A 16,648-nucleotide genomic window follows, 5' to 3' on the forward strand; every position below is an offset into this window, starting at 1 on the left:
GCAAACCAGACAGACACCATCAACCCAGCTCACAAGGTGTTGCTGTGCTTGTTGCTGCCTTGCTGCTCAGTCCCGGTGTGCTGTGCCTTAGCCTCCGCCTAGGAGCACAGAGAAGAAACCAGCTGAACTACAGCACGGATTAGAGAGTATAATTTACTGGCTTACTTTCTTTTGGGAGCAAGACTGAGTGCAATCCACACCTTAAGAGGCATGTATCGCCCTGATTTAACCACCCAAAGGGCAGAGGTTGCCATCTTCCACTACTTGAAAGGTGGTCCTGAGTCCAGGCCCAAAGGAAAGTGCACACTAAGAACAGCCATACATTAAACAGTGATTTTTGTCTCTGCTCTGAAAGAACAGACAACACAAAGAATCTACCCTGTCAATGGGAACTTAATGGGAGGGCTTGATTTCAATGAAATAAAGTAGCAGTTGCTAATAGCTACTACCAAATAGTGACAGGAACAGTGATTAGGTTTACCTTTACATATTCTGTCAGGTTTATTTTGTTGTGGGTTATTTTTCAGGCTCTTTGAACTTGTAGAACTTCAATGTGCCACATTCTACAGATAAATGCTTAAGATCCCCCTAAGATTTAGGAATGTTAATCACTCTCATTTTGCAGATAGTGGACTGAGACACAGAAAAGACATAAATGGATTTGCCCAAGTTCATTTCAGAAGCCTGGAACAAAGCCTAGATTTCAGATATACCCATGTAACACCACAGAGACAGCTCTATCTATTATGTTAAGAATGGCAAAAAAAGACACAGTAATGCTCCATCATTAACTAAGATTAAAAACTACCCACCCCTATACAACACAAGTAACTGAACTGGCACTGTCACAAAGCAAACAGTGCCAGTCTTTTTCCTTAGTCTCCATGTCCCTGTCTTCAAAGGTCGAGCCACGTGCAAGAATGTGAGAATACCTCAAGCAAAACTTGACACCAGCAACTTCAAAAAGGAGAAGACAACCCACCACACTGGGAAACCCATCTTACCTACACTAGGTGGGTTTTAGTCAAGCTGAATTTACTGAGCTGAATATTATAGATGATGGAACTGCTCAGAGGGTGTGAATCTCCTGCCATTCTCTTTGAGCTCGCTAAACTATTTCAGGCATGTTAACCTCACACACTCCTTTTTCCCCTCCCAGCAAGGCAAATTAAAGAGCCAAGAGGTGGTATTTTCAAAAGAGATCAACAAGTTGATAGTTCTCCATCTATAGAAACAGCTCACAGCACCTGGTTTGCTGAGGAAAAATACAGAGCTCTCTCAGAGGCAGGGATCCCAAAACTGGATTTAACATTCACCACTCTTCTTGAAAGTGCTGGCAAAGATTGACACAAACCCCTCCTCCTGTGTTTTATTATCAATATTCTCCCTATTCCTATCTCCTCTCTGATTTCCTTCTCCTCCTTTCTCTCCCAGAATGTCTCATCAGTAGGATTCAGCTAAAACCTCCCAGCACACAGCAGTTGAGGAGAATCTGAAGGCAGGCATGTGGCTCATCGTAGTGAACCTGCCCTGCTTTTGGACGGCAAAAAGGAAAGAGGCCAAAGACTGGGGGAGCTTTTCTGCATAAACACAAGCCAAGCAACAGGATACCTTCAAAGGAGACATGAGTGCCCTTCTCCCACTGAATAGAGCATGAATTCAGTGCTCCATTCTGCAAGCAAACCCTCTGCAGGCACAACACAAGGCTGTGAAAGCCCTGCAAGACTTTCTACTAGTTTTGGAGACAGCTGAGCTAGTCCATAACAGGAAAGACAAAACCTTAAAATTGGATACTATAAGCACACTTCAAAGTCATTCACAGCATCCTGGCATTTGACACATGTATTTCACCTACTGCTATATCATATTTTTTGGCTTTCTCCCAGTGTGCATCACTTCAGGAATATGCAAGACTTCCTGTCACCAACCTTTCTTGAATGGCATCCTCTAATGGTTACTGGGGATAAAGAGGATTTATTAAATTCATACATTAGTTTACTCCTCCATTAATATTCTTCCTGATCACAGAGAGCACAGAAGACCTGTTGCCTGCCAGGGCAGACTGGTTATGCCAATTCCTTCCTCCTGCTCCAGAGCACAATATGGCATTGCTCAGCAGAACAAAGAACCATTATTCCCAGCTTTTAGTCTGAGGTAGCATTGAGCACAGGTAGAAGTCAGAATTGCTGTCTGACTCCGAGCCCTTAGAAGGGATGGTTGAATCTATCATCAAGTACAGGACATGAAACTATTTTCATTACTATCTTCAGAGAGATAACCAGGGTTGAGCTCAAAAAGATGGACTGGAAAGGAAGAAGAAAAGTCTAGGGACACTGTAGAAAGGCAGACAGAGCACATCTGAGGTGATGAAGAGGTGAACAATAGGTTTATGCTAATATCAGCAGCTTGTTCCTTCTTCACTTATTTACTTTGACTACTTGGGAGTCAGACTAAATTCATTCAATTTCAACACCAATAGTTTAGATTCCTCTAAGCAGGGAATATTTTGGCTGTTTCTTTTAAATGAAACCAGCAAACCCAGAGTTCATTGGCAAATCTCTGAACGTCTGTTACCAGATGATAACATGTGAGTGAAGTTGTTCTCTCTGTGGTATTATTTTCATTCTACTCAGCATTAGACTGGAAGAATTGGAATCAGTTCCTTAGGAAAGCCACAGCTCAGGTTTACTTCAAGAGGACGGACAATATTTCAGAGAAGAAACTCCTCGAGCTAAAACTCTCACATTAGTTGCACAGAATCAATGATCAGAAGGCACTGCAGAAACAGGTTTTGGTGTTTATATGTATTTTCATGTAGCTACAATACACTCCATCATCCCTTCTTATAAATCCATAGCCTTAATGCTCCCTGGCTGAATCCCACATAAACACTGCATAGCTTGTTTTCTAGGATTACCTGGATGCTGAACAGCAGCTCAAGCCTATTCTCATGAGGACTAAGATTTGGTCTCTGAAGTATCCCCAGAAATGAGTTTAAAGTTATTATTACAGTTTGATGAGCAAAACAATATGGTCTATTTGAGCTTTTGGGACAAATAAAGTGCAAAGACGGAAAGCAAATCCAGAAGCAGAACTGTGATCTCCCTGTGCTTGCTACTGGATAATAAATCCCACAGAAGAGATTTTTAGAATGAATAATAGGAATTTGTCCAACCTATATTCCCCAAAGGAAGTTAAAAAGATCACAATTTGTTAAAGAAAGCTTATCCAGATAGTTTAAAAAGAACTAATGTTAATTTCTTAAATGATAAATGTAATCAATTATTTTACTTACATTGAACCAACAACACTAACTGCAAGTTGCTGCCAATAATCTACAGGTACAGATGTCAGAGCTGCCTTTATTTGCTTAATAGAAGCAGCAATAAGACTCACTGCAACATTCACTATGAGCTCCCTACATCAATCTGTGCTCAAAATCCCATCTACTTCCCACAAATAGCACTAATGTTCAGATAGATCATACTTTGAAAACGAAGGAAATAAATTATTGCACTCACGGCACTTGAAGGGTTCTGTACTGTCCTGTAAGATCTGTGAACAGAGTCATTCACTGAAACAGAAAGTTCTTCCTAACAAAATCCAACAGGATTGGGCTGGAAGTTACCCAGCTCTGCTGCACTGCTCCCAGTTAACAATAAAACAAACCCAAGTCAAGCACACACTGTTAGAAAAGCATCCTCAACCTTGCAACCTCTTCACTTCCAAGACAGTAACATCCTCTACACCCCATTTCTTCTCTCAGTGACCTCCTCCACGTGCCATCTCCTTTACAAGGCAGGTTCTGACACCAGAATTCACCCACTGCTATCAAACAAACTTACCCCCTTCAACCTCTTTTTCCCCAGGCCGCTGTCTCCAGCAGATCTGGAGCATGCTCCATTTTCTATTTGGCTGTATTTGTCTCTAAAGAAAACTTCTCCCTGCCAGCACAATACCTCATCTGCTTGAGAACATCATCACAACAGCATACCTTGGAGCATTCCATTTAGTTGTTCTTCCTGACTAGCTGGCCTGGCAGCTATTCCATGTGCCAAAAGCTTCTGCCCTCACCTAGAAAGGAAAAGGCCTGCACAGCAGCTCCGAAGAGTCTCTTTCTTCTCAGGTCAGATGCAGGAAGCTTTACTTTATTAATATAGAAAGATTTAGCTGGGTCTGGTATAATGTGCTTCAAAGGCCACCCTGACTGTGCTAATCCTGCCCTACTGCATATCTTGCTGCCATGGAAATGATTAATTTATTTACCAAGAAACTCAATGAGCTGCAGGCTTGTTGTTGGTTTTGTGGGCTTGATATTTTAGGGAGGGAAGGAAGGTTAGAAGCCCTAAAGGCTTTAGGAAGGCTTAGAGTACATTCAGGTTAACTACTGATCTCGCCAACTCTTCATGCACATGAAGATCCAAGTGAAGTACAAAGCATCCAGAAAGGTAATTTTTCTGTATCTTCAGGTGTTGGCAACTTCAATGTAACTGCAAAATAAGCTCTTGAAACTAAGTCTGGAGCAAACCTTAAATATTCATTTAGTTGCCCTCTCAACCCTTTGGAAATACCCAGGCTTTAAACAGAATCTGAAGGAAGTGCTGTTCTTCAGCAGGTTTTTAAGCTATGACTACCTGCAAGCCCAAACAGATCCACTGAGATCAATAAGCTAAATAATCTGTTGGTAAACACAGCGAGTGTTTAAGGATCTCCAGATACTTAAGCTGGATACTTAAACTATCTCCAGGACCAGTTGTTCTTTGCTGTTTCAATTCTACCTGCAATTTAAGAACATCACCTTGCACCTTATTTGCTTCAGCTACAGATCTCTCTGAACCACCAGAGATCTGTAATCTTGTTCTCTGACAACAGGAATCTGTAATAAGTTTTCACAGCTCATCTGGATCAACAACAGTTCTAGAGATACTGTTCAGAGAAATGCTGTCACTGCTGCCAGGAAAGGGAAGAATATCCATTTTGACTGAGTTTCCATCTTTTAAAAGGTATTTTGAGCTGAGAAATATATTGGCTTATTAACCTTTTATGGAACAACAGAAATATCTGTAGAGATTAACAAGGATGTCTTGACATGGAGAGCTTTTTTTATTGCAAAAAGCAAGGAATAATTCACATTCTGTCTGCACAAAAAGAAAACAATAATGAAGAAGTCATAAATACATGGCATCCCAGCCTGCCTTTACAATGGCATTAACTTGGATGAGTTCCTGTTCTGCTCATAGGCCTCAGACTACACAATTACATAGAAACTCCTTTACCATTCAGCTTTAGTGAAGGGTATACTTATTAGGAATCTCTGCTGAAGGTATTTTGTTACAATATTCACACCCTTACTTTATAAATAGGCAGACAGTTGCACATTGCTTTGATCTTAAAGTGTGATCATTCTTGCTATTAAAAGGAAAGAACAGGAACAGAATTTTTCTCTTAATAGCAGCTTAGAAAGTGACCCCAATAACTTAACTGGTTTCTCAGAGCAGTGATTGTATATGACATGATGCTACTGGTGAATTATCAGTGCTCAGATCATATGTAGCAGGGAAAAAAGGGGAATGTTCATCAGCATGTTTCAGGAAAGCTGTCAGCTGGGAAGCGGATGCAAACAGTATGTAACAGCCACTGTGCCACTGCCCTACCTGCTTGTGTTGTCATCATCATCAGAGTCGATGAAGCTGCTGGATTCTAGCTCACTGCTCATCATGGTCGAAGAGCTGTCATAGCCAGGAGGGTGCTCACGGTGCCGGTCCAGTTTTGGATGGCCATTGATCCGAGGGACTGTAAGGCAAAATAAATGGAGTATTACTAGGGAAAGGGGCAGAGCAAGGAAGAAGTGGCACTGTGAGTAGCACGGCATTCACACTGACAGCTGCAGACAACTCTGCAGGAGGATCCTTATGCTGAAACCAAGCTCTTTGCAGACCCTAATTTCATTCAGCAGCTGGAAAGCCTACTGCTCTGGCTGGCCGTGTGCCTGCCTACCTTCCTTTTTCATTTGTCTATGGCTCAGTTCACGGGTAAACCATAAGCAGATCAAGGAAGAAGTAGCAGGCATGAACAAGTACTGAAATGGAATCAGCACATCAATTGGAATGGCCTTGGGAGGTTGATATCATATGAAGACCTTGGAAAAGCAGCAGATAACACAGTTTGAGTTTGGTATGGACAGGCCTAGCAGTGCAGAAAACATTAAATAACACTCCTTGGTGAATTCTATTAATATCTCACCCACAAAATCACCTTTCCCTCAGCATGTGCTCTGTGTTCCTGTCCCATACCTACACCACGTTGTCTGGGCAGTACAGCTATATCAAAGTCACATTGTTTTGACCATTCCACATGCATAAGACGCTTCAGAACAATTTCTTATTAATCCCTAGCAAATGTTGTCAGACATGCAAACATCATAATGCAGATAATCTGGCACAGAATGCCATTTACTTGAAGGCAGCAGTGATTCATCTTTTTCTGTAGTTATTTTATGTATTTCCCTTTGCAAAGCAAACTCCTCTGCCTGCCTCCTTCCAGGGACCTCTCATTAGAAGAGCCATAATCTCTAAGTGCTCCATTTTGCCAAGAATGTTCCTTTCCCTGAACCAAGAAAGGCTCAGCTTGATAAGGCACTTGGTTAAGAAATAAACATAACAGGCTTCAAAGACAGGCTGATATTTGAAAACACACTCTGCAATGTCACAACTCCCTCCCAGGTCCAGGGGACTGCTCTTTAGCAACAGAAAACCTTCATACAGGAGGAATGTCTGCAGTAGGAATTAAACATGATGCTGTGCATCATGTTCACGTTGAAAGTTAATTGACTATTAAAGTAATATGGTCTGAAAAACCAAGAGCCACCCCAAATACCTGGCTGTGAAGTCCTCCATGGTTTGCCTTCACTCCTCTGTTTCAAACTGCTCAGCAGTGAAATAACTGATTAGTTTTCTTCCTGCCTGAGGAATGTGGGCCTGATTATTTATGTCCACAAAGGGTTTTAAGAGAGTCAGTAAAAGGTAACACATATACAAGATCTCATCTCAATTTTTCATACATATATCTAAACCATTCCTTTCTGCAAAGCGAAATAATCAAGTATCTCAACCAGAGGGTGTAGAAACAGATACAGCTCTTCAGGGCATCATAACTGAGGAGATAATGGCTATATTGCACTGTTCCTTCTCATTGTGGAAGGCAGCTTTGACCTCTGAGGGCCAAGGTCGAGTCTACATTCAAGTTCCATTCTACAGAATCCCTGAATGTTCAATCCCAGCTGCTCACCCAGGCTGTACCCCAAGGGATGCACTACTAACTCAGGACTCACATGGCTGGAACACTGCAAACTGTGTCATAAAAATCCACTTGAGGGTCTACAGAACACCAGTCCTGAGGGCAATGGAGATGCACGGTCCTACTTCCATATGGTAACAGAGCTTGTGCCCAAGAAATCAAGGACAGAGTCAGTGCTGCAGCCCATAAATCCCAAGGAACACTCATGAGTAATAGGTCCGACAAGGCAGGATCCAAATTCAAGAGACTGGGGAGCATCCAAGAGAGGATCTTATCAATGCTGCAATACATTAGTATGGACATAAACTCCCCAAACCCAGTAAAAACCACCCAGACTTTCCCATACCCTTTATATCCAGCATGCATTACCTCATTTTTACACCAAGTACCTCAGTTTCCCTGCACAGAATAAGGGCACTGACTGCTTAGAAACTTCAGTTGAAATGAGTGTTAATACCTACAGTGATACCCGTGGGGCTGTGCTTCTGGGTAGCATCTGACTGGTTCCAATGGCCTCATCAGGGGGTGACACCACTTGTGGCAGTGTCTCCTACTGGGAGTGGGTCTCAGAGGGGAACGCTGCTGTGAGTGGAGCTCCTGTTGCCTCTCCTGCTGCGACTGGCTCCTACCAAAACACTTCAACAACGTGGGAGTGACCATCTCCCTGCCCACACTGTGCCCGCTTCAGGGAATCCCCAGTGTGCACTGTGACTATCCCTCTGTCCAACAAACACATCTAGATGTACACGGAGCTTCCCACAAGGAGTTATTTTTCATGCACAGTATGAAAGAAAGAGAGAGACCAGGGCTCCTGCTGGGACACTGGAAAAATCCATTCCTGAAGACTCAAAGATTAGGAAAAACATATATATTTTAGCATGCTCTTCCTCCATGACAATCCCAAGGAAGCCTGTGCCCAAGAGGCAGCACATCTCGTAAGCATCTTGAGGGACTGGGGAAATAGAACAAAAATCATTTGCACTGACTTTGCCACTTCCACAACACGCTCTGTAACCATATCCGCTGGGTACAAGGCACTCTCTTCTATGGATCAGTTCTGAAAATCCAACTATTTTATAGCCACATTTTAATGGGATCCTGTAATATGACATGGCTCTCTTTAGCCCAATAAACCACACATAAATAGACCTTTGGAATTTGTATAATTACTTTTTAGAATGGAGTCAGGCTAATAGAGATTATACTGATTTGGGGCTTCTTTTAAATTATCCCTTCATGTATTACAGAAATGGATCTCAGATATAAATACACGGGTTTACAGTTTGTTATTAAATTCCTCTTTTTTGGAGATAGAATTGAAGGAATTTTTCACCCAAGAATAAAAAACCTGGGTCTTTGGGACAAGCACAAACCAAATACCACATGGCATTAATTTGTTAAGATAGGACATGTACAAAGATAATCCTTCCAAGCGATATTACGATGGTGCCATAAACCTTTTCCAACTCCCCATTTCCCTGGGAGTTTTCCATTAGCGTTTCTTGAGTTATTCCTCACAAGCCCAAGGGATTAAGATGATGATACTTCGTGTAAATGAGTGTTTGCTTTTAGCGTCATTAACAGCAGCCAGGTTTAATATTACAATGGTCTCAGCATTCTCATGTGGTGTTACCACAGATGCTAAATTAGCACCTCAAATGCTAAATTTAATACAGATTCACCACATTTGTTCAAGATTTTGACCTGAGCTCTTCAAAAAGTCACTCATAACTTCACCTAGGTCAGTTTGGTCACCCGACTCAGAGGCTTTCTTGGTTATTATGGACTACTTTGGTATAAATGAGTCGGTGGTTTATAACAAGTCTCTATGAAGTTTAATGCTTCACAGAGAGCAGCATTTTGAACATGTACCTTTGCTCCTGGCAGCGTTCACTGCCCTAATGCCAAATGATCTTCTTCACCCCGTCTCTCCCCACACTGCGGTCAGCTTCAGCCTCACAGAAACCACTTTGACCCTTACTCTCCCTCAGAACACCTTTTCCCGCCGCCGCCATCCACCCTCAGCCCGGTGTTCCTCCTCTCCCGCTCCGCCATGGGCAATACTCACCTCAGAGCCCGGCCCTCGGTCCGTGGCCCACTCCGCTGCTGAGCCCCTGGGCATCACCCCAGCTCTGGGACCCCCGAGCTCCCCCCAACCCGGGTTTCCCCTCCTCAGGCCCCGATCCCAGAGTTGATCCATCCAGACTGGAAACAGCTCATAGAAGCAACATCCTCCCCCCCTCGAATGAATGCCTTCAAGGGGTGGGCAAGTGACATCCACGCCTTCAATGAGCTGGGATAAATTATCCGAGTGGAAGCAAGGCTGTCCTGACAAATGAATCAAAAGGGATGGTCTTACTGACAGGGGATGTGGGGATGCAGAGTGTTACGTCTGCAGTGTACAAAGGAAACACACAAAGCTTGTGTTTGAGGGTTGCTAGTTCAGGATATGTGCCAGCAAGAATAAGTGAATATAACTTTGTCCCATCGCATCTAATGGGGAAGGAAAGCAACTTCTCACGTGTAAAACACTGCCAGGGAAATCAGATCACAGCAGCAGGCATCACACACTGCTCAGAAGACACAGGTTTATAAGGTATTTCACACAGTCCTTGGATTCTTCACACCCATTAGATACAACAGAAGTGAAAGGCAGGGGCAAGCTGGAGCATGGCAGCAGCGCCTATGGTCTGTCTGTCTGTCTGCCGTGGCTCAGTCTGACCCGTGATCTTGCTGCCTGGACCTGAACACTGCTGCCAGGTCCAAACACCACGTCAGCAGAAACTCCTTGGCACCTTTCAGCCCATTCCAAACAGCCAAAGCAACGCCCAAACCACTGCTGATGGATTTACAGAGGGAAATGGAAAAGGACCTTATGTCTGTGCCTTTAGAAACACGGCGTCAGCTTCTGTGTTCTTGTCTGCTTGGTACACCCAAGCTACCAAACTCGGTCCCGCTACAGAGATGCAAAGAGAAGACCCCAACAAAGGGAAAACCCAGATCTAAATCCCTCCCTTTTCCTCTTTAACTCTTCATGTTTCTATAGAGACTTAATTAAACATACTATCATTATTACATCATTATAATTACATACATTTATTGTACAAAGATATATTTTTAAAGGCTTTTGATTAGCAATGTGTTGGCCTACCTACGTAAACCAAAACTTCAATTTATGGCTTTTCTTCTATCACTCAATATAAACCAAGAATGGAAGTGAAATCTTTGAGCACTGTAAAAGGTTCACTTTGTTGGTTCCCCAAAAGCCAGTGCACAGCTGGATTCAGCCGGAACTGGAATGGGTGAACAGATGTGAGGTGAAGTGAAGGGCTTTTAGTCTCACTTTGCAGATGTGAAGAGGCACTGAGAGTTGAGATCAACATCCATGCTTCTAGATATTCCAACTAAAACACAGCTGGTTTATACACTGGATGAGAAGAGCTCCCTGTACTGGTAATACCTCCTGTTTACATTTTTCCCTTCCCTTTTTCCAGCTACAGCTTCTCTGTTCGATTTTAAACAGAAAAAAATGGGTTCAACTTCACATTTTCTGTTTGAACTAAATCTTCTTTTAAGATGCAAACACACTTCAATTGAACAACGTTTTATACCTCCCAACCAGCATCAGGTAGCCTTGAGTTCACAGGTAAGGTTTCCTGCGTAATTAAGGTGTGCATTTAAATCCATAAAGTTTTTGTCATCTCTCTACCTGATTAAAATCCCCTTTTCTAAGCTTTTTTGTCTCATTTAGCCACTTGTTTTGGGGGTTGAGGGTCAGGAACCATTATAACTGAGTGAGTACTTTTACAAACCACAACTGTAAGGGTTTTATTCATAAAACACTCCCAGGTATCCAAATCCTTGGTCTAAACAAGAACCATTCTCTGCTCTGGTTCAATGCCTGTCCCACTAATAACTGGGGACTTTCTGCCCTGCCAACCCCTGTTCCTGTTTCTTCATTAGAGGATGACAGAGTTCACTGAGACTGCCTGACAAAAGCCTTTCAATGTGTCACAGAGATTAGAATAAAGCATAGCCTAGGAGGGTAAAATATGTCCTCCTTGACTTTTATCAACAGCAGAGTAGGCCCTGCCTGAGGGACAAAAGCACATCAAAGTGCTAAATCAAATAAGCCTTGAGAGTGGAAGAGAGTAGAGCAGCATCTGCTCAAGGAAGCTGTAAAGAGGGTTCCGTGACACTGCTGAGAACAAAGGTGAGAGCATCTAGGGACGAAGTCACAGTCAAGCTCCCAGTTAACAGAGAAAACAACAGAGCTTCCAATCCCCACCAGTGCAGAAAGGCTGTCCCAGTTATTAACAGGAAATACATTACTGGTAACCCCATCTGTGCACTCGCTGTTGTGTGCAGGGGCCAGAGTCCTTGCTACAGGAATAGGGAAGAATTATGAGTACAACATTGTCCACTCCTGCTTTATGCTCATACCCATCCACGTGCTATATCCCTATACCCTGATTTGTGCTTGAAGTTCTAAGGAACCCTTAAACAGCATCTCTAACCACTCTGCAGTACTACTGGAGAGAGGCTTCTACACACTGCCATAGGACAGATCATAGAATCATTATAGAATGATTTGGGTTGAAGGGACCTTAAAGCTCATCCAGTTCCAACCCCCTGCCATGGAGTTCCTACTATCTTATCTCAAACTCCCTTCTTTCAGTTTCAGATGACAACCAGTAACAAAGCTCCTGCTCTCACAGACACAGTCTCACGCTGCCAGCATCCCGTGCACAGCCATCTGGTCACTTCAAACCTTCAAGGTCTCACCAACCACCTCATAACTGTTTATACATGACAGAGTCTTTAAAGAGCAACAACTGCTGGAGCTGTATTTTCAGCTACCACTGCTAAAGCTCCCATTTTTGTAGTCCTAGCCCTTTTTGTTCAGATTTCTTGGCATACATATCCCACAGCAACGGGTGGAAGTTGGCAACAGCTCCTCTTCCCAAACATTTAGGGACCTACAAGTGTGTCCACACTAAGAGCTTCTCAAAGCACAGGTCATTATCCAGCATTTTTCAGCTGCCTGCACAACAGTTAAGTTCACCCCACAGCAAACTCAGTGTTGAAACACCGGTGCCGACACTTGACATCTGCAGACTTGTCAGAAACCAACCAGTAGCTATAAAACATCCTCCAATGCCAAGGAGAAGTTGTCCCTTAATTACATCCCTAATTAGAGCCTCCAGAGCCCCCTTCCCCACTCCTCCCTGGGATACTGACGTGGGAGCTTTGTTCCCCATAGCAAGGGTCCCAGGAACATGTGCCAGGCAGACCTCCCACCTTCCTAATTAAGATCCTCACTCCACGTTCACTTAATAGGACTTTGTCAACCTTCCAAAGCAATGAGGACTTCAGTTGTGGAGCTCTGACATTCTGACAGCTCAACTCTTTCAGACTGATTTTATATGAAGCTAATGCCAGGGATAGATTTGCTCATAATTAGGGTGAAGGGTGATCAGGAAAAGACAAATCCGCCAATTCATACAAAAGCATCTTTGGATACAAAGCCTCTCCAAAAAGAAACCAAGCCAAGAAAACCCCCACAATCACTTCTCTGCATATGTAGCCTCCACAATATACATCATTATACCTTAAAATATATATATACACACACACATAGAGAAGGTAACTTTGTCCATGCTCGCCTCACAGGGCTCATCTTTCTCAGCTATTTCACTTTATTAACCTCAGTGAGAATACAACAGCAGCGTCAGAACAAAAACTCTCTTCACTTGCACTCCTGGTGTGAAACTTCCTGCTTTAAGTATGAGAATAATACAGGGGCTTTAAATTTAGGCAATTCCCTGGAGAAAAATCCCATCTCTGCTTGTTGATCCTTCATTGTTCCCCCAGCTGTAGTGAGCATCTGTGGATGGGAATTACGGTGTGCTTTGCAGATGGGACATCATGCACCGTTTTGGTTCCCATTAGCAGAGAATGGTCTACTAAAACCTACCAAAAAGGAACACAGGAAGCTGTGTTCCATGAAGTAAGCTGTAAACCATGAGAAGCTGGAGACCCTGCAGACAAGTGCTCTGCTACAGGTAGCAGGTTTGGTGCTTAAATAACCAAAGCTCTGGCAGAGGAATGACCTAAGTGTAAAGCTTTCCTTAGATTTCAATGCAGCTGTAGGTCAGGTCCCGGAGCAAAGCCCAGGAAGCAGCTTCCCCTAGCACCTACTAGGCATTCAGTTCAATTTGAGCACATACTTCAACTACATAACTGAGGTTAACCCAAATCACTTGGATTTAAGCGCACTTCCTTAAAGTTAAGCAGGTGCTTAAGTGATGAAAGAGCCAACAACATACCCAAGAGCATTCCATGGCTGATGAGGCTGGGAGCAGGCTCTGCTGATGCTATGTGTTTGGACATCTGCAGTAGGAAAGGAAGGAAATTCCAGATGGATTGATACCTGCCCCTCTGGCTAGCCTTCCTCCCATTCTCCTTGTACAAGGACAACTCATGCTAAGCAGAATTTGTCCAGCCAAGTCACTTCTGTTCCCTGATGCCATCAGCTGTACAGTGCTACCACTTCTGCACACTGGCATGGGACAGATGAACACCAGTTACAAAGTTCCTCCTCTTAAGTATAGTAAGATCCAGGGTAGCAATTCTTTTGAAACTACATCCCTCCTCATTCTTCTCCCTGTCTCTGGCAGACAGCTCACCCACAAGCTTTAAGTTTTCCAGACCAGTTTTCCTTATGATTTTCTTAGTGCTTGTACCTGGAATGTCACATACCTCCAACTGCACATTGATGAACGAAGGAGTTTCATTATGTGCCTGAAGCCATCCCATTCTCTTTGTGGGTATATTTTTGAAGTCAGAGATACAAGCACAAAAGCATCCACAGCTATTCGCTGCCTCTGCATATAGAAGCATAACTTATGGGAACTGGGTGGAAGAGCTTGCAAATTCCCTTGCCTGTGTTATTATCACAGTGAATCCCTGCTCCAGTAAATCACAGCCTCTCTGCTACAAAATCCTTTTGCATTTTTAATGGGAAGAGGTGTGAAAACTTTGTCAGATTACCAGGTGTGTCCCACATCTTCTGCCTGCAGTTTGCCATCAATATTCACAATGGCCTTTGTGTGTATGTCTGTAATTGCCCATTAGCAATTCAGCAGAAAGAGTTTTCCTGTGATGAGTAATCCTGCAACAATGAAGCAAAGCACACAGCCTAGCATTTGTGAACAATCCTCCCATGGTACCACACTGTTAATTACCAGCCATCACACAGTCTGGTTAGTTCATTGTCACCTACACTCTTCAGATCAAAACTGAACACCTCAATCAAAATCAAAAGTGAATCAAAACAAAATCAAAACTGAATGAGCTCAGTTACAAACACTACGTGGTACATGCTATTGTACAGTTGGGGAGCTGACACTACTACACATATGCCTTGGTTACTCTGTATAGTAACTCATATGGAACAAACCTCTGAGTAATGCAGTGCTCCAACAAAGATCCCTCATCCTGCCTCTCTGTGAACTATGGGAGCTGTAATTTTGGTGTTATTTAAGCAAGTCTCTACAGGACAAGATCAAACACATTAACTGCATTTCCTTCTTCTGCAGGGAAAGGAAGATTTACCACCGTTTCATGATGACAAGTGAGCACACAGCTTCTGCCCCCGAAATACCTATGAACCGGGTGTCACAACCTTGCTGCCCTTCTCCCACCCTTGTCTCTATAACTGTGCCCCCGTTTTACATCCAAATGTGCTCCAGACAAAGAAGACATGAAGGCTCAAGAAGTGAATAGCTCTGCTAACGTGTGATGTTAAAGAGGCCTTAAAATCCTCCTCCAGGATGAGGGTATTTCACTTCTTTTAATCTTTTTAAGTGGCAGTTCAGGACACAGTGCTGAGCTGTGAACTTTGGAGACATGCTTTCAACTGAAAATAACACGCTGGTGGTTTGGGATTTTAAATAAAGTATTATTATGACCACAGAAACACTATGGACATTAAATAATATATTTCATGAGACCAAAATGATCCAGCAGTTGTCCTTGCTTTATGCAGGTTAACAAACCTCACTGCTTGCTCATACACATAGCCTGTTTCAGGTAGGAGGCCTAAATTGTTTGGAGAACAAGTAATGTTTGTGTTACTGAGAGACATGTTCTTGCCTGAGCACAGCTTAGACTGACAGAAGAAAGAGAATATTTCTATCTAAAGGGAAAAGTATGAACTAGTTTGAGTCCTGGTTTTCCAGAACTAGCCTCATAGTTTCTACAGCAGAAACTCCTGTGCTTGAACAATTCCATATGAGCAATCCAGACTATGGTCCTAGAGCAGCCATTCAACAACCAGCTCTTTTGCCATGAATGCCCATGGTAAAACATGCATTGGCACTAGTTCAGTGTTAAAAACAAATCACCTTTTAACATTCTTCCTGTAACAAGTGTTTAACACAACACCATTAGAAGATTCTGCCTCTTTCTGCGACTTCCTAAAGGAATCTTCAGCCAGGATCATGCAAAGACAGCCCTGCTCCACCCACTGAGCAACTTTCATTCACTCTGAGCCAGTTACAGGTTGGAAGGGTTAAATGAACAGAGAGACCCCTGCTTCTAACCCACTGTATATATGTGACTTCTGGTTTTCTAACTGGAGGCAAATACTTTGGTGGGTGGAGAATAAAGCCTGTGATGGCATCTCTTGGGCCCAAGTATTCCATATTCTGGACCATTTTAAACTCAATGGGTGGCACCTATTAATTCTTCATTAAGCCTGGAAATTCCTGTCTGGCAACAAATGAAAAACCAAGCTTACTTTGATGTGCAGACTAAAGGCAAGAGATGAAGTTCTGTATTTACCTGTGTGCTTTGGGTCTACTTATGTATAAAAAGAAGATCCTCAGAGCCAATGTGCTGTAGTTCTACCAGCATAAAACACTGCTGCTGATTCGAGCCTAGAGAATCAACTGGAATTATTTCAGAGGATTGTGGCTCAGATCTTGCAATGTTAAAATACCAAGACTCTCACACTGCCTACACTGCAAACTCCCACCACATCCTACAGATAACCTGTTCTACCTTTACATGAGCAAACTTCAATAATGAAGGCAGCCTAGCCATGAGAGTACTGGACTCAGCATTGGGTGCTGTTATTCCTCTCCAAGCTAATCATCTTCTAACGCTACAGAAAGTCCTGTAGTCAAAAAGAATCTCTCTGCCACTTTCCTGTAGGTTGCCCAGACCTCTTAGGAAACACTGAGCTTCAAAGAGTTCCAAAGCAATTATCAAGCTATTCCATTCAAATGATAACAGCAAGAAAGCAGCAAGAATGCAGGCACAGTTCTGCAGCGTTCATGCAGAAGGA

General features: G+C 43.1%; 1 protein-coding gene across 6 annotated transcripts in view; it reads right to left on the bottom strand.

Moving 5' to 3' along the window:
• DVL1 (dishevelled segment polarity protein 1) overlaps positions 1 to 16,648 on the bottom strand; it is a 76,850-nt gene that overhangs the window by 16,473 nt on the left and 43,729 nt on the right. For all 6 annotated transcript variants that reach the window (XM_030508272.1, XM_030508271.1, XM_030508275.1 and 3 more), the window contains one exon: positions 5,655 to 5,793. In XM_030508272.1, coding sequence (XP_030364132.1) covers positions 5,655 to 5,793 — 139 coding nt within the window. The remainder of the gene's footprint in view (positions 1 to 5,654; positions 5,794 to 16,648) is intronic.

Source organism: Strigops habroptila, chromosome 16 (genome assembly GCF_004027225.2).
Source record: "Strigops habroptila isolate Jane chromosome 16, bStrHab1.2.pri, whole genome shotgun sequence".
In the NCBI taxonomy this organism is placed as follows: domain Eukaryota; kingdom Metazoa; phylum Chordata; class Aves; order Psittaciformes; family Psittacidae; genus Strigops; species Strigops habroptila.